This window comes from Aquarana catesbeiana, linkage group LG02 (assembly GCF_042186555.1).
Source record: "Aquarana catesbeiana isolate 2022-GZ linkage group LG02, ASM4218655v1, whole genome shotgun sequence".
In the NCBI taxonomy this organism is placed as follows: Eukaryota; Metazoa; Chordata; class Amphibia; order Anura; family Ranidae; genus Aquarana; species Aquarana catesbeiana.
Window position 1 is genome coordinate 455,442,484 of NC_133325.1, and position 23,776 is coordinate 455,466,259.

At 39.3% G+C, this 23,776-nt stretch overlaps 1 protein-coding gene across 5 annotated transcripts in view; it reads left to right on the plus strand.

The window, feature by feature from the left end:
• THRAP3 (thyroid hormone receptor associated protein 3) overlaps positions 1–23,776 on the plus strand; it is a 113,599-nt gene that overhangs the window by 37,338 nt on the left and 52,485 nt on the right. For 4 of the 5 annotated variants that reach the window (XM_073615617.1, XM_073615618.1, XM_073615619.1 and 1 more), the window contains exons 2-3: positions 660–722; positions 21,280–21,437. In XM_073615617.1, coding sequence (XP_073471718.1) covers positions 21,310–21,437 — 128 coding nt within the window. In that variant the 5' untranslated portion in view covers positions 660–722; positions 21,280–21,309. Of the gene's footprint in view, positions 1–659; positions 723–17,345; positions 17,437–21,279; positions 21,438–23,776 lie in introns of those variants that run through there. The other variant, XM_073615615.1, reaches the window with a different exon arrangement.

Below are 23,776 nucleotides of genomic sequence, written 5' to 3' on the forward strand. Positions count from 1 at the left end.
AAATTGACAAAAAAAAAAAAAATTAAAGTGCCCCTGTCCCCGTGTGCTCACACACAGAAGCGAACGCATACGTAAGTCTTGCCCACATATGAAAACGGTGTTGAAACCCCACAAAAAAAACGCGCTTGAAAAATTGCTGCGCAAATACCGTGCGAGATAAAAAGTTACAATGACCACCATTTTATTCTCTAGGGTCTCTGCTAAAAGAACATATATATTATTTGGGGGTTCTATATAATTTTCTAGCAAAAAAAGATGATTTTTACATGTAGGAGAGAAATGTCAGAATTGGCCTGGTGGGCAAGTGGTTAAAGATATTCTCTGTTTGGAGGCTCTTATGTAGCTATGCTGTCAAAAAAAAAATTAATAGTATTTTCACTGTTGGACTGTTAGAAGGAAGCAACTTGGTATGTTTTTGCTGCAGAGAGGGCTATATATGTGGAGGGCATTTTGACTTTATTGTATATAAGGGGCCAAAAATGTAGTGGTGATGAAGAAAGCAGCACATTGTTATACATCAGCACTCTTCCTTTTTTTTTCCTCCAAAAAAGCAGCAGCTGAAATCTGGGTGGTACATGGCCGTCTGTAAACTTATCCCAAACTTAAAAAATTGTCAAAGTAACACTTTTTTTTAATAATTTATTCTTTGTATTTTTCAGATGTACAACGTTGATTACCTGCAATCCTACAGCTGTATCCTCCTAAAGGTTATTTCAACCAAGGTAATGTTTTAGCCTTTAAATAGTCTGTTTGAAATTTATATAGTAATCATCTAATTAAAATCACTTGTTTCACATAGACATTAATGCAGTAAAATTACAACAGATGGGAAATGGTCCATTTAAATATGTATTTCCTAATCCTACAGTATGGGGCGCACACACACTTAAATCATTATGACTGGTTTATATGCTGCTACCTTCAGTTGACTAGACACTGGCCAAGGATGATTGTTCTCCTCCTTTCTTAGTTCATGACGTACCTATAGAAGAAATTTCATCCAAATTGAAAGGATATCATAGCGACCCTGTTTTTGACGCTGTGTACATTGCTGCTTAACATTAGAGCAACCTGAGTCTACTGACACCATGATATCTAGCAGCTGATTGACAATTCTCAAAATGCAACAGTTTATTAAAATCGTTGCTTTAGGCTGCATTCAAAACTGACCGTCTGGCATTTTTACTGCAATTTTGTACAGGTCGCCAATGTAAAAGGCAGAAAAATGCCTGTAATCTGCCTCAACGAAGCTCTTTTTTGAGCTCAGGGAGTTTTGCTTCAGGTGACACAACGCTCAGATGTGAACAGGTGCCATTGAAATGAATGGGATTTTGCTTGTTGGGCATTTTTCAGGCGTTTTATGAGCTAAAAACGCTCAGGTGTAAATGCAGCCTTAAATATAGATCACTCAGAGGGGAATTTGTTTTTTTTCCCAACTAAAGGAGTTACTCTTTAAAAGTGGTATTTAAACCCAAAACTAAATATGTAATGTATTGCAACTTGCCAATTATTAGTGGTGGCTGCATCTGTTTGATTTTTTTATGCTTTTTCCCTGCTGTTTTCACTTGGTGGTCTGGCCAGTAACATACCACCTGTATTAGTGTGAGAGAACTCTGGATGAATGAGCACAGCAACATATTAGCAGATTTAGAACCACTAACAAATTGAAGCCATGCTCCAGCTCATACTTTATAAGCAGTTACAGCAAAAATGTTTTGCTTTTGGTTCCATCCTGGTTCTCGGTCGCTGGCTTTATTGGTTGAAGCCACGTTCATTTGAGACGGCCGTTTCAGACTCGTTTAACCCTACTCTGTTGAAGGATTAAAAGCCGACGACTTGCAAAGTCTACAACTACACCAGAAGCTCAAGTCGAGGATCTTTTCCTGCTAGAAAGTACTCTCTGGGCAGTGGTCTGTATTTCCTGCAGACCAGTCTGGATTGGCTTCTGGCTTTAAGTACCATCAAAGAACAAATCTTGGTCATGACAGTTCTATTTAAGAGACCTTTGGTCATTCACTCCTTTAGGCATGGGCATTGTTCAGGTCATATCGCACATCTTACCCACATTCGCTCTCCTGTGTCCTCACTGGACCTTAATCCATTTCTCTTGGCTCTTTAGAAGCTGCCTTTTGAATCTATTAGGGATAGATCCTTGTCTTTAACTTGTAAGGCGGTCTTTCTTGTTGCTGTCACCTCTGTTCAAAGGGTCTCTAAATTAGAAGCCTTTGTCTTGTAAGTGCCCATTCTTGTTGCACAGGTAGAATATTTGTCTTGAGGTCTAACACCTCCTTACTCCCAGAGGTGCTCTCTGCCTTTCACTTTAATCAAAACCTCGTCCTTCCCTCCCAATGTTCTTTTCCAAACCATCCAAAGGAAATTTGTGTCTGTAATGTACTCCAAGAAACAGATTTCAATGGTAACAGTACTAAAATCCTATTTTACAGCACAGTAAAGTGGTGTTATTGTCAAATATAATTTAAAGTATGATTGTTTACCAGTCCTTTTCAGCATGTACAGAAAATGCCTTGCTGGGAAATAAAGTGTCCTTGTCACTTCTCTGAGCTGAAATTACAAACTATATAATAATTTTTCCTTTCAAGTTATCCTCTCTAAACTACCTCTCATTTAATGGAGGTGAAGAGAAGTAGATGTGTTTGAAGTCTAAATCAGGTGAGCAGCCTAGTGCGACACCCAGTGAGCGTTGTCACTCTAGGATAAGAAGTGTGTAGGAGAAGAAGGAAATACAAGCTGTAAAAAGAAAACTAATGTAAAATGCCACATTTTAAGTAAGGACTGGTAAGCTCTGCAATATATGAAATCTTGTTGTGGGTTTAGATATGCTTTAATTTACATGTCCACAGTTGACAAATTATAAATGGATAAGATGCACTATCTGGCATTATTATTATTATTATTTTTTTTTTTTTAATGTCCTCCTTTCAGATTTAGCCAAAAGTGTTTTATTACTTCAATTGTCAGCAAACCCTTATATTGAACCATAGGTTTGCTTCTGTCTTTACTTGAGTGTGACATGTTTATCCTTTGCTCTTCTATCTCCATATTAACAGAAACAGGTGTTTGTAGCAATGCTGCCTCAATATTTAGACATATTTTCCTAATTGGACTTATGTTTGTATTATCACTGTGCATCCCTGACATTGTGTTTTGCTGATAACACCAGCTGTTGGCCTTTACCTTCCTACAGCATTTTTTAGACACTGGATTAGTAACTATTTTGCCAACTGTTTGTAATGGCATAGATTGGTTTTCTTAAGGGGGGAATTGTTTTAACAAGGGAGTTTCCAAACATGGATAAGGCACATTTAAATAACAGCTTCTTTTTATCCTGGATGTAAACCAGTATATGCTGAGCAGTGACGAAAGGGCCCTCCTCTAGACAGAGAACTCAAACTGCTTGGTGAGCACATTTTATAGAGGGAGTGTGTGTTTTTTAATATAAATTATATATACACACACTTATTTATTTTTTTATTTTAATGTATTGAATTCAGGTAATGCAATTCTATACACACAATTTACGTCTCGGCATATATATAATGCCTTCCTGCACTTTAGCTGTCTGGTATTATAGAATCTCAAATAGTTTGTATCGCACATTAAACTCTGACATTAGATCTCCCTACTGTTCTTTTTGAACAAGTTAGATTTATGGCTGAATTTTTTATTTAGTGTGGTTTTTATTGTGTTAACTGTAACAGATTTAACCACTTGCTGATCAGGCCTTTTCTATAAACTTTTGTTTTAAGTGTAGTGTAAATGTTGTATTTTTTGTTAGAAAATTACTCAGAACCCCCAAACTATATATATATATATATATATATATATATATATATATATATATATATATATATATAATCAGGGCTCGACAAAACCCGGGCGCCAGGTCGCATTTGCGACTAGAATTAGCGACCTGGGGCGGCACAGCTGTGTGTCCGTTCGACACCCCCCCCCCTCCCGCCGCGATCGCGCTGGGCCGCGCCGGTAATTGAGGCCCCGGCTTTGCGGCCTACTGCAGTCCTATGGTTCCTGGTTCTTTCTGCAATCGGGCGCCCTCTGGTGGTGGCCGTTGGTATGACAAGACATCCACCAATGCTAATGGAGCTTTTCCTACCTGTTTTCACTGCCTGCTCATCTCCTTCCCTTTACTTAGAACCCCCAAACATTATATATATTTTTTATTCTAACACCCTAGAGAATAAAATGGCGGTAATTGCAATACTTTCTGTCACACCGTATTTGCGCAGCGGACTTACAAGCGCACTTTTTTGGGAAAAAATACTTTTTTTAATTAAAAAATAAGAAAACAGTAAAGTTAGCCCAATTTTTTTTATATTGTGAAAGATAATGTTACGCCGAGTAAATTGATTCCCAACATGTCACGCTTCAAAATTTCATCCGCTCGTGGAATGGCGACAAACTTTTACCCTTTAAAATCTCCATAGGTGTCATTTAAAAAATTCTACAGGTTACATGTTTTGAGTTACAGAGGAGGTCTAGGACTAGAATTATTGCTCTCGCTCTAACGATCGTGGCGATAGGGGGGGCCCTCTCCTGCCGCCGATAAAAGTGATCTCGCTGCTAATCTGCTGCAGAGACCACTTTTATCTGAAAGAGAACCGCCGGCTCTTGAAGAAGATACCGGGGTTATGGTAGCTAGCTGCTACCATAACTACGGTATTTCTCTTCAAAGACAGGACGTATATAGTCGTCCTGCGGGAAGGAAGTGGTTAATTAAAATGAATTTATTATTTGTCATCTCCCTGCTTGTCCCCTTTCACACGGGCTGTCTGATCAGGTTCGCCTGTCAGTTTTTCAGGCGGACCTGATTGGATCCTTAGTGGGAATATGACGGTCTTGTGTACCTGCATGGCAGGAAATAAAAGCAGTCACATTAGTTCTAGTCGTCTCTGTGTAAATTTAAGATTGGTTAATTTTTATATTGAAAATAAAGCTTTGTCGGTCGTTTAAAAAAAAAAAAAAACCTGGCTCCTAACTTTTTTAGCTGGCTCCTAGATTCCAAGCAAATTTGTCAAGCCCTGCTATATATATATATATATATATATATATATATATATATATATATATATATATATATATATATATCTCTATCTCTATCTCTATCTCTATCATCTCTATCTCTATCTCTATCATCTCTATCTCTATCATCTCTATCTCTATCATCTCTATCTCTATCTCTATCTCTATCTCTATCTCTATCTCTATCTCTATCTCTATCTCTATCTCTATCTCTATCTCTATCTCTATCTCTATCTCTATCTCTATCTCTATCTCTATCTCTATCTCTATCTCTATCTCTATCTCTATCTCTATCTCTATCTCTATCTCTATCTCTATCTCTATCTCTATCTCTATCTCTATCTCTATCTCTATCTCTATCTCTATCTCTCTATATATATATATCTATATCACACACACACACACACACACACACACACACACACACACACACACACACCCCCACCCCAGAAGAAGGATATACAGGCATTTTTAACTGGGAGTCAGACATGAATTTATATGAAGGGTTAAAGGGAGATATAAATATTTTATAATAAAAGTAGTACTAAAAGCTAAGACTTTTTTTCATGGATATGATCATTTTAAATATAATGTAAAATACTGGTAAATGTTTACTTTAAATGTAACTGTAATGCCTTCTATTACCTCCAGTCTATCAGCCTTCACCTTCTCTGGGTTCAGATGCTGATCTTCCCTGCACAGTGTCTTTAAAATGATTTTATTTCAAAACAAATTTTTTTTTTTTAAGCATAGACCCTAGAGAAATAAAATGGTGATCATTGCAATATTTTCTCACACTCTATTTGTGCAGTGTTCTTTCCAACACGTATTTTTTCCAAAAAAAAAAACTTTAATGAATTAAAAAAAAATGTAAACATAAACCACTATAGTTGCCCCAACTTTTTGTATAATGTGAAAGATGTTACGCCGAGTAAATAAATACCTAACATGTCATGCTTTAAAATTGCTAACGCTTGTGGAATGGTGACAAACTACGGTACTTAAAGCGTTGGCCTATGGAGATTTTTTCTTTTTATCTCTCCCTCTGCCTTTAAAAGTGATTCTGCGGTCAATGCGCCATTGGGATCAGTTTTATCAGCCGCCAAATCGCCCACAGAAAAAAAGATATCGGGGTTATAACAGCTAGCTGCTGCCATAACAGTATTTAATGTCAAAGGAATGAGATATAGATAATAAATATAATATGTTAAGGTGTAACTAATTCGTGTAGGGGTTTTTTATTTATTTATTTTTTCTGGTTCTAAAGCCATTTTTAGGCGTTTTAGCTCTAAAAATAGCGCCTGAAAACTGCTTCTTGTGCCTCCCCAGGGTGAAAGCGGTGCGCTTCCGGGACAGGAAAAGTCCTGCAAGCAGCATCTTTGGGGTGGTTTGGGAGCTCTGTATACAGCATTCCTAAACTGCCCCTGCCCATTGGAATGAATGGGCAGCACTTCAGAAGCGCCTGAAAAGTGTTTCGGAAGCACCACAACACGGGTACTTTTAACCCCTTAACCCCGCTAGCAGGGGTTAAAAGCGCCCTGCTAGCGGCCGAAAAGCACCGCTAAGACTAGCAGCTTTTTACTGCCAACGTGGCCGCAGTGTGGAAGCAGCGAAAAACCTGTGCTGCAGCGCTCGAGATGTCTTACTCATTGGGATTGCTGTGACACAGGAATGGGGGGGGGGCACGGCGGAGTGCTGCGGGCTACTGTCTGTCAATGGACGCAGCTTTCTGTGGGGGCACCCGCTGAAGAGGAAGGACCTGGATCACCAGTGGGGGACCCCAGAAGATGGGGGGGGGGCGGGGGCTGTTCTGTGCAAAAGAGCATATGCAGTAAGTATAGACATGTTTGTTTAAAAAAAAACCCGAAGGTTTAATATCACTTTAAGCTATACTCCCATTATAATTGTAGCCCTTGATATGTAATACAGAGAACACAGCCTACATACTCAGTATTTCGTTTTTAGCACCAGTCTACTCCCACTCAACTGTTTTTAATTTTCTGCATTGGACCCTGCTCTTCATTGTACGCTTGAATATGAAGGGTGATGCAGGAAGCAAAATAAAGTGAAGTTACACAGTACAGACTTCAGAATATACACTCCCAGTGACCCTGTGAAGCAGCCTCTGTATTCTGGCTACAATAGTTATAGGAGAGATACAAAAACTCACTTCCAGAGCTAATGTTTCTTCCAAGGTGTGGAGTAACAGATGTCAGATAAAATGGTTGTGTGAAAGGTATATATGTTATCCTAAAACTAGGCGGATGCTGCCTTCCTCAGATGGGGTAATCCGAAAGGAACTACAAGAAAAACAGAAATGGAAGGCGCGCACACCTAGTGCATTACCAGGGATAATTTAACAAGAAATTTTTGTATATAAGTTATGGCTGGGGGAAAAAATCGATTTAAATCTTGAATCGAGTTGAGAGGTCAAATCGATTCAAAATTTAAGCAAATTGATTTTTTTTTAGAATTTTTTTTTTCACCGCGCTGGTCCTGAAGAGCTGCTCTCAGGAGTTTTTAGGTCGCCAGGACTAGGCCAAAGCTGCGGCCTCGCCTAAAAACTCCTGCGCACAGCTCTTCAGGACCAACGCGGTGTCCAAAAAAATTTTGAATCGAGTTTAAGAAAATCGCAGATTGATTTTTTTGGGGGAAAATCTCCCAGCCCTAATGTAAGTAGGTACTCACAAAATGCAACTGACAAAAGGCCATAAACACAGTGCATGGACATGCACAGAACACAGGGTACAGCTAACGCGTTTCGGGGGCGCACCCCCCTTCCTCAGAGCTAGGCTAGTCTCGTATTCCACGGGCAAGCGGTTTTATAGTGAATGGTGGAATTGAAAATTGTGTCCAAGCCACGCCCCCAAAGGGGCGGGAAAGAAAAAAAATGATCTTTTTAAAATAATTTTTTTCAAAAATTTTTCAAAAATGTAATTAAAAAATTAAAAGTATCTGACAAAACTGGACCACTAGGAAATAGTAAATTTACTAAAAATAACATTTTTTATTTTTATTGCGATGAATTTTGCACAGCGATGATGATTCCCCAGTGTGCAACCATTAATGAAAAGCGTTGAGCCCTGAAGTACGTGAAAGCCAACCCTACAAAAAAAAAAATCTATAAAAGTTTGTTGCTGTAGTAATTGGTAATCAATAGCAGCTAGTTGTTAATGGTAGATTCAAGTAAAAATTGTAATTTAATAATAAAAAAATGAAAAAGAGAATTTTAACCACTAAGCCACCGCCCACCGTCATATGACGGCGGGACGAGGCTTCTATTGTTCTGGGAGGACGTCATATGATGTCCTCGCCCTCCCGAGCCACTAGGGGGCGCGCGCCCGCTGCGTCGCTCGGGACCCGGTGCGCGTGCCCGGAGGCCGCGATGTCCGCCGGGCACCCGCGATTGCCGGGTAACAGAGCAGGAGCGTGGATCTGTGCATGTAAACACAGATCCACGTCCTGTCAGAGAGGAGAGGAGACCGATGGCGTGTCCCTTGTACATAGGGACAGCGATCGGTCACCTCCCCCAGTCAGTCCCCTCCCCCCACAGTTAGAATCACCTCCTTAGGTCATACATTAACCCCTCGAGCGCCCCCTAGTGTTAACCCCTTCCCTGCCAGTCACATTTACACAGTAATCAATGCAATTTTATAGCATTGATCGCTGTATAAATGTGAATGGTCCCAAAAACGTGTCAAAAGTGTCCGATGTGTCCACCGCAATATCGCAGTCACAGTAAAAATTGCAGATCGCCGCCATTACTAGTAAAAAATAAATAATAAAAATGCTATAAATCTATCCCCTATTTTGTAGATGCTATAACTTTTGCGCAAACCAATCAATATACGCTTATCGCAATTTTTTTTTACCAAAAATATGTAGAAAAATACTTATCGGCCTAAACTGAGGAAAAAAATTGTTAAAAAAAAAAAAAAAATGGATATTATAGCAAAAAGTAAAAAATATTGTGTTTTTTCAAAATTGTCCCTCTTCTTTTGTTTATAGCGCAATAAATAAAAACTGCAGAGGTGATCAAATACCACCAAAAGAAAGCTCTATTTGTGGGGAAAAAATGATAAAAATTTAATTAGGGTGCAGTGTAACATGACCGCGCAATTGTCATTCAAAGTGCGACAGCGCTGAAAACTGAAAAATGGCTTGGGCAGGAAGGGGTTGTAAGTGCCCTGTATTGAGGTGGTTAAATAAAGATAAAGTACACAAATACTTGGATGAAAAAGAAGAAACCAAAGAAACAGGACATATTTGTATAATGAGCTCCTGGAAGGACGCCAACATGAAGGCAAAAACAGAATAGAAACAGAAGTGGGAGGGGGACCTGGGGGTTACATAAAAGTCTGAACATCCAACCCCACATTCAGGCCCCTAGGTGATAAGGCTCCTAAGCGATGTATCCAAAAGATACAAAGTCCCTGAAAGCGCCTGCCAGTATCGGCATCCTCACCCATAACTTCCAAGCCAATAGCCTAAGACTAGATGGATTATGATCATGTTGATGCAAAAAATGTAATGGTAACATATATGACAACATCGCAATTCTGCAACTGAGCAAATTTCAGTGTTTTTGATCTGATTACATTATTTAATACGTTTTTTATTTTTGATTTATAGTTATTTATTATTATTTATGACTTCGTGTTTCACACTCATACCCGAGATGTCTACTAGACTCTTGGACAGATTTAAGTGAGTTATTCCTAAGAATTACTGACCTACAATATAAAACGCCAAATTTCTATGCAAAACGATGTACCGCTTTGAGACTAAAAAAATCTAACATAATCATACTGCCAGGGAGGTTAAAGGGGTTTACACCCTGTTTTTTTTCTAAAAAAAAAAAAAAAAAAGTCATACCTCCACTATGCAGTTTGTTTTGCATAGCGTGGCCCTGATCCTTGACCTTTGGGGTCCCCCGGCGGCACTGGTTTCTCCTCCCCGCATCGAGTGTCCACTTGGAGAAACCTCTCCTATGGTGGACACCCGTGTATGACTCGGCCCTGCCCCCAGCGCCCACATCATTGGAATTGATAGCAGCGGGACCCAATGGCTGCGCTGCTCTCAATCTATCCAATCGAGCCGAGACAAAAGGGACAGAGGGGAAGAGCGTGTCTCCGAGGAAACTAATGGGCTCAGGTGAGTAAAACTGGGGGGGGGGGGTCAGTTTTTTCACCTTTTTAATGCATAGGATGCATTAAGATTAAAACATGAGGGTTTACAACCCCTTTTTAAGAGACAGACCTAAAGTAAGCATGCAGATCAGCAAATACTACTGATCTGCATGCTTGTGTCGGTGACTGAAAAAATAGTGATACAATTGGGTTTGCAGAGAATTGGTATTTGAGGTCAGTAATGAGGACCTACATTTTCAAGTTTCAGATTTTCTTTAAGGTAAATTGAGTGAATTTTCCGATTGTAACACAGCTGCAGTGGTTGCTGGATAGGATTAGCAGCCTATTGATTTTAGTTTTTAATATTTTTTTTTTTTTATTTTTGTCTCTCAACTTTCCCTCACATGTAATTGGTCATTTGTAAAACCCAGTAGTTGGTGGATATATTCATATGTATAATAGAACTTTGAAAAAGTAAACTGTGTAAAGCCGATCTTTAGTTTGAAATAATGTTATCAGTCAAAGATAGTGGGGTTTTCCAAGCTTAGAGAAATGATGGTTACATTTGTACACATATCGCTGATTTGCATAGATTTTGTGTGTGCGTGACATCCAGCCTTCGTCATCGTACATATATAACCTTTAGCCATGAGCGTAAATTGCTGATCTTCAAGTTTATCTACTTCCAACCCCTAAAAGAATGTGTAGTAAATGTTAGACATTTTTAGTAAATGCCTTATCTTGTATTAAAAGGTCTTAAAAAATAGTGTGTGTTCATGTGACAACCCTGAAGAAATGACACTTTGCTACAATGTAAAGTAGTGAGTGTACAGCTTGTATAACGGTGTAAATTTGCTGTCCCCTCAAAATAACTCAACGCATAGCCGTTAATGTCTAAACCACTGGCAACAAAAGTGAGTACACTCCTATGTGAAAATGTCCAAATTGGGCCAAATTAGCTATTTTCCCTCTTCAGTGTCATGTGACTCGTTAGTGTTACAAGGTCTCAGGTATGAATGGGGAGCAGTTGTGTTAAATTTGGTGTTATCGCTCTCACTCTCATACTGGTCACTGGAAGTTCAACATGGCACGTCATGGCAAAGAACTCTCTGAGGATCTGAAAAAAAGAATTGTTGCTCTACATAAAGATGGCCTAGGCTATAAGAAGATTGCCAAGACTCTGAAACTGAGCTGCAGCATGGTGGCCAAGACCATACAGCGGTTTAACAGGACAGGTTCCACTCAGAACAGGCCTCGCCATGGTCAACCAAAGGAGTTGAGTGCACATGCTCAGCATCATATCCAGAGGTTGTCTTTGGGAAATTGACATATGAGTGCTGCCAGCATTGCTGCAGAGGTGTGTAGTGGTGGGGGAGTCAACCTGTCAGTGCTCAGACCATACGCCGAACACTGCATCAAATTGGTCTGCATGGCTGTTGTCCCAGAAGGAAGCTTCTAGAACCATGTCCTGTGGTCTGATGAACCCAAGATAAACTTATTGGTTCAGATGGTGTCAAGCGTGTGTGGCTGCAACCAGGTGAGGAGTACAAAGACAAGTGTGTCTTGCCTACAGTCAAGCATGGTGGTGGGAGTGTCATGGTCTGAGTGCTGCCGGGAATGGGAAGCAACAGTTCATTGTGGAAACCATGAATGCCATACTGTGGCAGTGCATGATCTCCCTCCCTTCGAAGACTGGGCCGCAGGGCTGTATTCCAACATAACAACCCCAATCACACCTCCAAGACGACCACTGCCTTGCTAAAGAAGCTGAGGGTAAAGGTGATGGACCGGCCAAGCATGTCTCCAGACCTAAACCCTATTGAGCATCTGTGGGGCATCAAATGGAAGGTGGAGGAGCGCAAGGTCTCTAACATCGACCAGCTCCGTGATGTTGTGGAGGACGACTCCAGAGGCAACCTGTGAAGCTCTGGTGAACTCCATGCCCAAGAGGGTTAAAGCAGTGTTGGAAAATAATGGTGGCCACACAAAATATTGACACTTTGGTTTAGACCATTGAGGGGACAGCAAAGTTACACTGTTATACAAGCTGTACACTCACTACTTTACATTGTAGCAAAGTGTCATTTCTTCAGGCACCGTTCACATCTAGGCGTTTTCCTGCTCTAAGCCTCAGCTCTAAAAATGGCCAACAAGACAAATCCCATTCATTTCAATGGCCCATGTTCACATCTGAGCGTTCTGTCGCCTAAAGCAAAACGCCCGTCGCTCAAAAAAAGTACGTGTCACATGAAAAGGTATAATAAAATCTTTACAAAAATGTGAGGAGTGTGCTCACTTCTGTGTGTGTGTGTGTATGTGTATATATGTGTGTATAGATAGATGGAGATAGAGAGAGATATATATATATATATATATATATATATATATATATATATATATATATATATATATATCTCTAATATTATCAAAAAGTTAATTTTATTTCAGTAATTCAATTCAAAAAGTGAAACTCGTTTTTTATATATATATTTTACACACAGTGATATATTTCAAGCATTTCCTTTTAATTTTTTGATTATGACTTGCAGCAAGTGGAAAACCCCAAATTCACTCTCTCTGAAAATTAGAATATTAAAGATGACCAATAAAGATTTTTAATACAGAAATGGCTTACTGAAAAGTAGGTCCATGTACAATATAGTATGCACAATACTTGGTCGGGGCTCCTTTTGCATGAATATAGGGCCGAAACAACTAATCGATTATGAAAATAGTTGTCAACTGTTTTCATAATCGATTAATCGGCCAGCCAATTAGTTGGCCTGCATACAGAATGCATTATTTGTGTACATATCAGGAAATACAGTGCAGCACACATACTGCTCAATACACCATCCATACATGTCAATAAGTGCCTGAGAACTTGTGAATGTGTGAGGAGCAATGCCTCATGGGACATGAAGCCAAGAGCAGGAAGTGAGTGGCTCTAAAGACAGAAGTTTTTCTTATCTTGCTATAGGGGCCTCTGTACTATACTTTGCAGCTTGCTATTGGGGCACTCTGAAGGCAGGATGAGCCAGAAGAGGAGAATCAGGGCTGTTCTGTGCAAAACCATTACACAGAGCAGGTAAGTATAACCTGTTTGTTTTGAAATAAAATCATTTTAAAGACACTGTGCAGGGAAGATCAGCATCTGAACCCAGAGAAGGTGAAGGCTGATAGACTGGAGGTAATAGAAGGCATTACAGTTACATTTAAAGTAAACATTTACCAGTATTTTACATTATATTTAAAATGATCATATCCATGAAAAAAAGTCTTAGCTTTTAGTACTACTTTTATTATAAAAGATTTATATCTCCCTTTAACCCTTCATATAAATTCATGTCTGACTCCCAGTTAAAAATGCCCGTATATCCTTCTTCTGTGTGTATGTGTGTGTATGTATATATGTATATATGTGTGTGTGTGTGTGTGTGTGTATATATATATATATATATATATATATATATATATATATGTGTGTGTGTATATGTGTGTGTGTATATATATATATATATATATATTCTATCTCTCTCTATCATTAGACACACACTGTTATATAAGCTGTACACTCACTACTTTACATTGTGGCAAAGTATCATTTCTTCAGGCTCCATTCACATCTAGGCATTTTTCTGATCTAAGCCTCAGCTCTAAAAATGGCCAACAAGACAATTCCCATTCATTTCAATGGCCGCTGTTCACATCTGAGCGTTCTGCCGCCTAAAGCAAAACGCCCGTCGCTCAAAAAAAATAAATAAAAAATAAATAAAAAAATAAGTTTTTTTTATATATATATATATATATAAATTACTTTCACTGTTTACAGTCTGATATTTCCCAGATTCAACCTCTAATACTATATACATTATATTTCTTCTGTCTGTTATTCTCAAAGTGGATTAGAGATTTTGCTCCCTAACCATATAGTTGGTTATTTATATTTACCACTGCATAGAGATATTTAACCACTTAAGACCCGGACCACCTCTGCGGTTTTTATTTTTGCGCTATTAACTTAAAAATTGTAAAAAAATTTTTGCTATAATGTCCCCAAAAAATATATAAACAAACAAACATACATATTGGTTTAGGCCTATATGTATTCTACATATTTTTGGTAAAAAAAATTGCAATAAGCGTTTATTGGTTTGCGCAAAAGTTATAGCGTCTACAAAATAGGGGATAGTTTTATGGCATTTTTATTTTATTTTTTACTAGTAATGGCGGCGATCTGCGATTTTTATCGGGACTGTGACATTATGGCGGATATCGGACATTTTTGACACATTTTTGGGACCATTGTCATTTATACAGCAATTAGTGCTATACAAATGCATTGATTCCTGTGTAAATGACAGTGAAGGGGTTGTGTCCTAGGGAGTGATTCTAACTGTGGGGGGGGGCGCTATGTGTGACACAACACTGATCACCACTCCCGATTACAGGGAGCTGTGATCAGTGTCCTGTCACTAGGCAGAATGGGGAAATGCTTGTTTACATCAGCATTTCCCCGTTCTTCCTCTCCGTGAGACGATCGTGGGGGTCGTAGCGGGCTCACCCCTGCAAACCGCTGCCTGTACATGCCCTTCTGCCGACGTATATCGGTGTGAGCTGGTCAGCAAGGGGTTAAGAATAAATTGCCTTTTTTTTTTTTTTTTTTTAAGGTTATTATCCAATTAATCAAAACAATCGGCCAACTTATCGATTATGAAAATAATCGTTAGTTGCAGCCCTACATGAATTACTGCATCAATGCAGCGTGGCATGGAGGCGATCAGCCTGTGGCACTGCTGAGGTGGTATGGAAGCCCAGGTTTCTTTTGATAGAGATCTGCGACAGTCTTTTTACAGGGTCCAAGGAAATTTGGCTCCACTGATTTTTAAAACGCCATTCCACTGAGCATCCGTCAATTCTCCCATGTCGTCTTCCCATTTTGCCCTGCAAGGAAGGTCCAGATCTTTTTTCTACTTTGAGAATTACTTTTTTCTAATTTGATATTAACTCTTTGGATGAGGTCGCATTCACCACAATTTGAGAGGGGCCTTACTCCATTCTAACTTTGTCTTAAGACACGTGTTGTCAGTACAGTTTATCTGCAAATGGTGGTAGAAGCATTTATTTGAGACCCCGAATTCCTCTTAACTCCTGGAAGATTTTCATTGTTCTAGCACTATATAGTTGTGGCAGCCTTACCACTCCCCTTTCTTTACAGTTGTTAAGGTTTTCCAGTCTCTCAGATTTTTATTCTCCAATATCGGTGAGAACTCCGTAAACTGCATGAACTGGAGAAGGGAGCATACCATCTCCCATACTTTTTCTAATAAGTGAGTTGTAGGGCAGTCTATATCCTTCCTCAATGACCTTGCTTCTAATGCCTCAATTAATGTGTGTGTGGAGTACAGGATAATAGTGCCTGTACACGGTGACATACAGTACCCCTTCCCAGTGCGCATCCCCACAGCTGTTGTAATTGGGCCCCCATGAACTAATGTGGCACTGCCAAACCTCCCGTCTTTTGACAGCTGCAGTACACAGACGTATCCTTGCCTGTTTCCTTCTCCATACCAGTTCCCTAAATAAAGTATCCTCCTGAACCAACTTCCATTAATCCAAAGCGATGAGTACTGTAAAATATATAACATTTTGAGGCATCCACACCATCTTAAGACTGCAGCACCCCACCACCGACAGCGGGGGGTGGCACCATGTCTTTTGCTTTTCTTTTTAAACTCTCCAATAAGGAGACTAGGGCCAAAACAACTAATCGATTAATCGAGAACTAATCAATGATGAAATTAATCGTTTACTGTTTTCAAAATCAATTAATCGGCCAGTAACATAATGGGGTTAAAAAATCTAAAATTAGCCCTTTATAGTACAAAAAGAGCAAATAATCGCTACTGTAAATATTACTTTCACTGTTCCACAGTAAAAAAAAAAAATAAAAAAATTAACCCCTTACAGTAGCGATTTGCTGCTCTTGTACTATAAAGGGTTCATTTTGGTTTTGTTAACCCCATTATTTTACTATACATCTTGGGCCTGGTTCACACCTATGTGTTTTTTGCAGAAACACACGACAGTTCATTTAACATGGTTTCCTATGGGACACATTCACATCTATGCTTTTTTTCAGCTGCTGCATATTTGGAAAGGGTCGGGGACTTTTTTCAACGCAAAACGGTGCTTTTTTTGGTTCACTATACTTTAACGGAGAAACTGTAGAAAAGCATGTAGTGCATTTTTGCAGCAATTTGTGTGGTTTTTTTTTTTTTTTTTTTAATCTGCCCAACAAATTGGCCAAAAAAAAACATAAAGAAAATACAAACATGCAAATCTCAGCAAAATCACGTTTGCAAAAATCAAAACTCACAGCAGAAAAAGCAAACTGCATAGGTGTGCGCCGAGCCTTATGCTGGCCACACGGATCAATATTCATACAGCAAACGTCGATTTGACCCCACTAATGATTAGAAAATCGAACAAACGTTCTTAAAATTACATTTTTTTTTTTTTTTTTTTTTGAAGGAAGACATTGTCTAACTTTTTTTTTTTTTTTTCTTTAAATAAAAAAATGTGATCTCTGAGTCTGATGATATTTACCAGCTTTAACCTTTAATAGTATATACACTATATCTCTTCTGTCTGTTGTTCTCGGTGGATTAGAGATTTTGCTCCCTAACCATATAGTTATATTAGAGATATTTAAGAATAGATTGCCTTTTGTTTTAAAACTTTACATATTAACTACACACTTTCTAAAACAGATTTGGCTGTTGCTTCAATGCATTTATGACTTAGCTGACATTATCGGGATCCTTGCGGAGGCTGGGGACATCAGCTAACAGTGGGCTATACCCAACTGTCTGCTTAATCTGGGCCACAGTAGAGCAGAAGTAGGTTCACTTCTCCCACAAGAGAAGTATGGCTAAAAAAGCTTTGGCAATACTTCTCTTTTTAAAGCATTTGTTTTTCTTTTAAGCAGGAACATAATTTCTAAAACAAAATGATATTCTATTGTCTGATTTTTAACTTGCCTAGTTATACAATACCTGCAAGCCGTAGTATTTTATTTAAAAAAAAAAATGTAAGCACCAAACTGTGGCCCCTTTAAGAGATTGTTGGGTGGAGTTAAAGCATTGAAGATTTACAAAACTGTTTTATACATGAAAGCAGGAAGGAAATGTGACCTTTCTTGTGCTGCTAGTGTGGATCTCGCTTCTCTCCCACTTGTCTGTTCACTGTAAGTTCTCAGATGTTTTATTTGCAAACTTCTCTTACTATTTCTTATTTGTGGAAAGATGTTTAATGTTCAAACAAAGCTACTTTCTGCGTCCGTGAACCTTGATTATTTTTTTTCTCTCTCTCTTTCTCTCTCTCTCTCGTCCAGTTGTCATGCTGTTTCAAAGTTCACAGCCCCTCCCCACCATGTTTTAAAATGCTCATCAGTTTTTCTATAGTTTTCTTCTCCTATAGAACAAATAGTATCCCTTCTCATTTATATTGATCCAAAAGGAAGAGCATGGTTTTTACATTGAACTTTTTTTCCCCTCAATGTAAAAGAATTTCAAGATTTTGCATTGCTAGTAAACAGAGATGTAGATGCTCAATGTATTCTATATCTGATTTAAATTCTGTATTTTTTTCTTTTAATATTATTCATTAGAATGTACATACTTAGTGATTTTATAATTGTTTAAATTAATCATGCAAATAATTGTCAAGTATGAGATTTAAAGCTGCTTGTGCAAAGTATATACTCACTCGGTACACACATTTTAAATAAATTCATACTACAGTATAAAGATTGTAAGTACATTTCTACTGCATCTTATTTGAGAAACAAATTGGCGTGTGGTTTCCTTTTTTATAGAGCAGAATTTGTCCTACTTTTTTTTTTTTTCTTTAGTAGCCTCGTGTTTCTTCTGTACCTCTGATAGGAATGATACTTTTAGTTTGCTGTTTGTCTCTGTTTACTGGATATGAACTGAGAATCATCTGACCCCTGAAGCTATTTGTTCCACCCTGTCCTCAGGTGTGTGCCAGTATCTCCTGAGTATGCAAGTAGTAAACAGTTTTGAATCTCACCTGCTGCTTTTTTACATTGCCATATCTCTGGGGAAAAGATCAAAGGTTAAAAAAAAGATCAAAACTGAAAAAAATTGCCTGCTAACCTTGAAATGGCTCATTTCACATTGTTGTATTGCAGTAAAGCCCAGGCAACGCACATTATGTATGTTGGTGCACTGCATTGCTGTTTATTATGAATGCCACAGTAACGCACTACTGATAATGCTGACGTGTGTTATGCATCATAGAGATGTAAATGGGCTCTTAAACTTGAATTCAGTAAAACATTTTAAGGTGGAAAAGAACATATGTGGTACTTTAAAAAGCACAGATGAAATATGGCTGTGTTGGTGTGGCCCCTGGAGCACAAAGAAAGAGACGTGCTGTTTGGTTAACATATGGAAAGTATAAGGAAATTGGAGGAAAAAAAAACTGCTGCTGTTGCTTGCAATTACCAGACAAATTTAACTTTAATTTACAGAAATTTTAAATTTAATCTGGTCACTATAGTTTGGTTTTATTAGACCCTAAATACAGTATTGTGCTTTGAATTGATGCTTCATTTTATTTATAAATTCAGATTTGGCATACAGTTGTGTGTCTAAGGTTTCATTAGGCTTTAATTTTATATTTTATTTGTATAAGCAGCCAGCCCTGTATTTTTTATCATTTTATAAATGGTATGAATAGGAAGTCAAAAAGTATTGACCTGCATTGTGTGTATTTATTTTGTATGTAATCTCACAACCACATACATGTAATGCTCAGCAGTCAGTCATATATATATTTGATATACCATCTTTCACTGAAAAAAAAAACATTTGACACTTTGAAGCAAAGACTGACCCTATTGAATCTGAATTTTCACACAGTTGGCTAGAAAGGTGGGGCTGTTAAAACAAGGTTAATCAATGTTTTGACCACACACCTTGTAGCTACTTGGGTCTGTTTATATATGCTGCTGTCACAATGCTTTACTTTGTGATGGTACAACTCTAAGCATAACGAGTTTGGCAAGTGCTGCCACTTTCCAAACTGGTAGAACGGTCAATGCTGCAACCACATGCTAAAGGTTTGCCGTGAATTTGCGGTGCTGGCTTTTTAAATGTTAAATCCCTTGAGATTAGAAAAAACAGGCATTCTGTAGACAGCAGTATCACTTCCTGAATGCCTGTAAACCAGCACTTAACCACCTCTGAAAAAGTGATCCACTGCAGATTGCTCCTCATAAGATGAGCCTGTCTGCCCATGTGAAGGAGCCTTAAGGATTCAATGCTTTCATCAAACCTCTAACAATTGGCAGGTAGTATTTGTGGACAGCTGTAAACGACTTTATATTTTGCAATCAATATATTGAAGATAACTGATTTTGTTCTGTTTGAAAAAATACTGAGAGGTACAGTCCAGGAAATTCCAAATGAAAGAAACTAGTGATGATAGAACTTTGTGAGCTTCCACTGCTATCTTGCATCTTTGGGAGCTTCCACTGCTATCTGGCATTTAAGGCTTCATGTACACCACTGCTGGTAAACGGACGTTTAGGAGCAGTTGGGCATTTTTTTCAGCTGCCCCTAAACTCTCCTCTGTTATCTTATCAGTACATGTTCACAGGTTCGTTTATAGTCGTTTCTAAGCAGTTTGAGTTTAGAAGCATTTTTTGGAAAGCAAAAAAATGCGTTCAGAATGAATGTTCAAAGGCATTTGAAAGGCTAAATACCTGTCAGAGCTTGTAAATGCGGTAATTCGCATTTAGCTTCTTTTCATTTACAGGAGTTTTTTCATTTTTGACGATTTGCAAAAAAAATTTAAAAATTTTTATTTTTTAAACACAAACAAAAGTGGAGTTGCCCTTTTAGTGCCAGTTCACACGGGGTGACTTGTCAGGCGACCTAGCCGCCTGACAAGTCGCCTCCCGTTCTGTACTACGGAACCGTTCTAATAGGAGCGACGCAAGTCGCTCCAACTTAGAAAAAGGTTCCTGTAGCATTTCTGAGGCGACTTGCATAAACTTCTATACAGTAGTCGTTTTGCAAGTCGTTGTGGAAGTTGTGTGCAGGTCGCCTCGGTGAGGCGACCTGCAAGTCGTGCCGCCCCTGTGTGAACCGGGGCTTAAAGTTGAGATCTGGATAAATACACAAACTGTTTTATTCCTTGCCCAGTTAAAAACATCTGCCTGCCTGCTCATGATCATTAACACTATGTGAATAGCTTGGTTCTTAAACAGGTGACAAACACTTGTACTAAAGTCTAAGTGTAATCTAGACTCTGTTGGTAATTGTTTGGTGACATAATCCTGAAGTAACTGCAGAAGTAATGACCATGTCGTTTTTAAGTTTAACAGCTTAAATATACAAATGGCCTCAGCGTTGTTACTTTTCTTTTAGTGTTAAAGTATATTCTAAAAATGATCCATAGTAACCAGTCTATCACCTGTTTCTATTCCTTTAAATGATCCTAAACTCTGGCTTAAAAAAAAAGTCATCCTACAAATGTGTTTTTTTATTTTTTATTTTTTTTGTGTGTGCTGCTGCTGTGATCGGACTTCCTATTGGAGGATGGCTATGTTCATTTTCCATGGTCCCACTGTATGTAGGAAGGTAACCACCCTCTCTTGCTCATTCCTAAGAAATGCTATGAACTATGAGACTCTTTTTGCGGGCATAGAGAAGTGCACATGACTGCAAAAAGTGTGCACTGTACTTGCCAAACAAAAATCGAGGGGGAAAAATAAAGGTTTAGGAGCTCACATAGGATGTTAGCAAAGAGGCAAAAAAACTTTCATAAATATGTTATAAGATCGGATGTGTGTGGATTGTTTTTTGGGAACTAGGACATTTGTCAATATTTTAATGTGGGAACTTTATTATTTTTTTTCATACGTGGGGATCAAAAATGAATTTGACTTTTGCTAGTTTCATTCTGTGGATCTGTCAGCCCTTGAACATTGATCAGACTTGTTTTAGTTGATTAGTGATATAATTCAGTTCTTTTTATATATGTATATTTATTTTTTTAGGTTGCAAAGGGCTGGCTGTGTGTTTGAAAAATGTCCAAAAATAAGTCCAAATCAAGGTCGGGGTCATCCCGCTCTGTATCTCGCTCAAGATCCCGTTCATTCTCTAAATCGCGGTCACGTTCAAGGTCTGCTTCACACTCAAGAAAACGCAGGCACAGGTAAGAATTCTGTGCTTACGTGCAGTACAATATTTATAATTTGCTGATCTAGAGGGCATTCCTTAAAGTGAACCTGTGTGCAATTTCACTCACATTTGTAGCAAGGCATCATCTGATATTGTAGAAAGCTCCTTGGGAGCCTTGACGTTACTTTACTCCCTTCCATATTTCAAGCCTCAGTATTGTTTAGTTAAACTGTGCAGCATAGGTATGAGCCAATAGTAAATGTTAAAGTGGTGGTAAATATCTGATGTAAAACATGAACAAAGCACATCTTTCTATAGTGATTACTTGTCTCAGTCCAGAGCACTAAGTGTCATTTGTCTTCTGCCTCATTCTTCTGCTTTAGCAACTGATGCAGCTGTTTGCATATTGGGTTCTGGGAGCTCTACAAGACGTCTGACAATGCAATCAGACAAATACAGACCCCTACAATGCATGATTGCTTGCCTTTTTGAGAAGTTAAAGGGGTTGTAAAGGCAGAAGCTTTCTTAATGCATTAAGATAAAAAGCCTTCTGTGTGCAGCTCTCTTCTGATTGGCTGAGACACAGCAGCGGCGCCATTGGCTCCCGCTGCTGTCTGTCAGCCAATCAGGAGAAAGGGGGCGGACCCGAACGACAGCTCCGTGTCTGACTGGATACATGGAGCTGCAGCTCGGCTCGAGTGCCCACATAGAAAGCTGCTTGCTTTGGGGGCACCCGACAGGATGGAGGGGCCAGGAGCAGCGAAGAGCAGAAAAAAAAATAGACTTTTCAATCACTTTAACGTTAACCTAGATCCACATAATTAGCTTGCACTATGGGCATTATATGTAGTACACATGGTTTATTTTTTTCAGAGAATGTGCCAATAAGCCACCGCCCTACTGTCCTGGAGGAAGTTTAACATACAAGCCAGTGTACAACCAGAAATAGCGGGCGCCATCACCCTCCAATATAGAGCTACAGTTCACCTTTAATTACATGTTACACCCATATTCCGGATGGTAATGTTATGTACGAACCGACCCCCGCTTCTCCTCGACCTGACAGCTAGCGGCAATCTCTTCCCCATGTGGAGCGCAGTGGCAGTTAAATCTCTTCCTGTCAGATTGTATCTGCTTACCCATACAGGATGTATGGGCACACAGATACACTGACAGATCTGCTGGAGACCTGCATGGCACCAGCGATCTGCTGATCGCTGGTGCAATGCTTTACAGGCTCCAAAAAAATAAATCGCATCCATTTTTTAATTTGTTTTACCTGCAAAATACTTTTTAAAAAAAAAAAAAAATTGAACTTATCCTTTAAGCTCCCTGCAAATTGTAGAAGTCCAGCTCTGACTCTGCCAGGGGTGGATCAGACTTTTGCAGAGAGACCAATGCTTCCACTCAGAGCAAGGTTCCTTTTCTACAGCATGCTGGCAAAGGACTAGCTTTCTTTTTGATACATCATGGGACACAGAGTCAGGCTAATATTCATTACCTGCTGGGCTATACTTCATCTCCAGGTGAATGGAGACTGATAGACCAAAGGACTTTAGACAGGAAGTGATCCCCTATATATAACCCCTCCCATACAGGAAGTACTTCAGTTTTTTTTACAAGTGTCTGCAAGGTGGATGGCACGGTTGTTTGAGCTCTCTGAGCTCCAGGTCTCTAGTCCCACAAACGGTTCTTAAATGAATCAAGGGGTTGACCGATCAGATCCACACGCTTTTTATGCTTAGATAAATGGTACCCGGGCCTTGCAAAGAAGACTCAAGATCCTGCAAAGTTTTGCCTGTAATGCGGCCTACAGGCGGTGGACCCTTCGAAGTGGAATCCTGGACACCACAGCACTAAGGCATTTCTGCAGGGTGCTGTACAGGTCCAAGGGAGTGGACCATAAACATGAAAAGGGTACCCAGTTCTTGAAGGTCCTCAAGTGACAGGAACCCGCCGTGATGGGTGAAGTTTGGGCTCTTAGTTTCTAAGCTGCCCTGCACCTGGACGGGTGAATAAAACCCCTTTATTTACTTATTGTGGGGTGTCCCAGTGATTGTAACAATCAGTCAAGCTAGCTAGAGGCTGGACACCTGTGTGCAGTGACCATACGGGGGGAGTTGTGGGCTAGCTTTGGGTGTTTGCAAAGTGTACCTTTTTTGCTTGTCTGGCTGTTTTTTACCTGTATGATGGCGCATGACGGTGCACCATTTCGCCTTGGTTCGCCATGGCGTACATGCGTTCACAAGAGTGCCGCAGTGCTCAGCAGTTTGGCCATGGCGCACGTGCATTCGCAAGAGCGCTGCTGGACTTGGCAGTTTGTTTGGCGGCCAGGGCACATGCGGCTTCACAAATACATCTACGTCCGGTCGC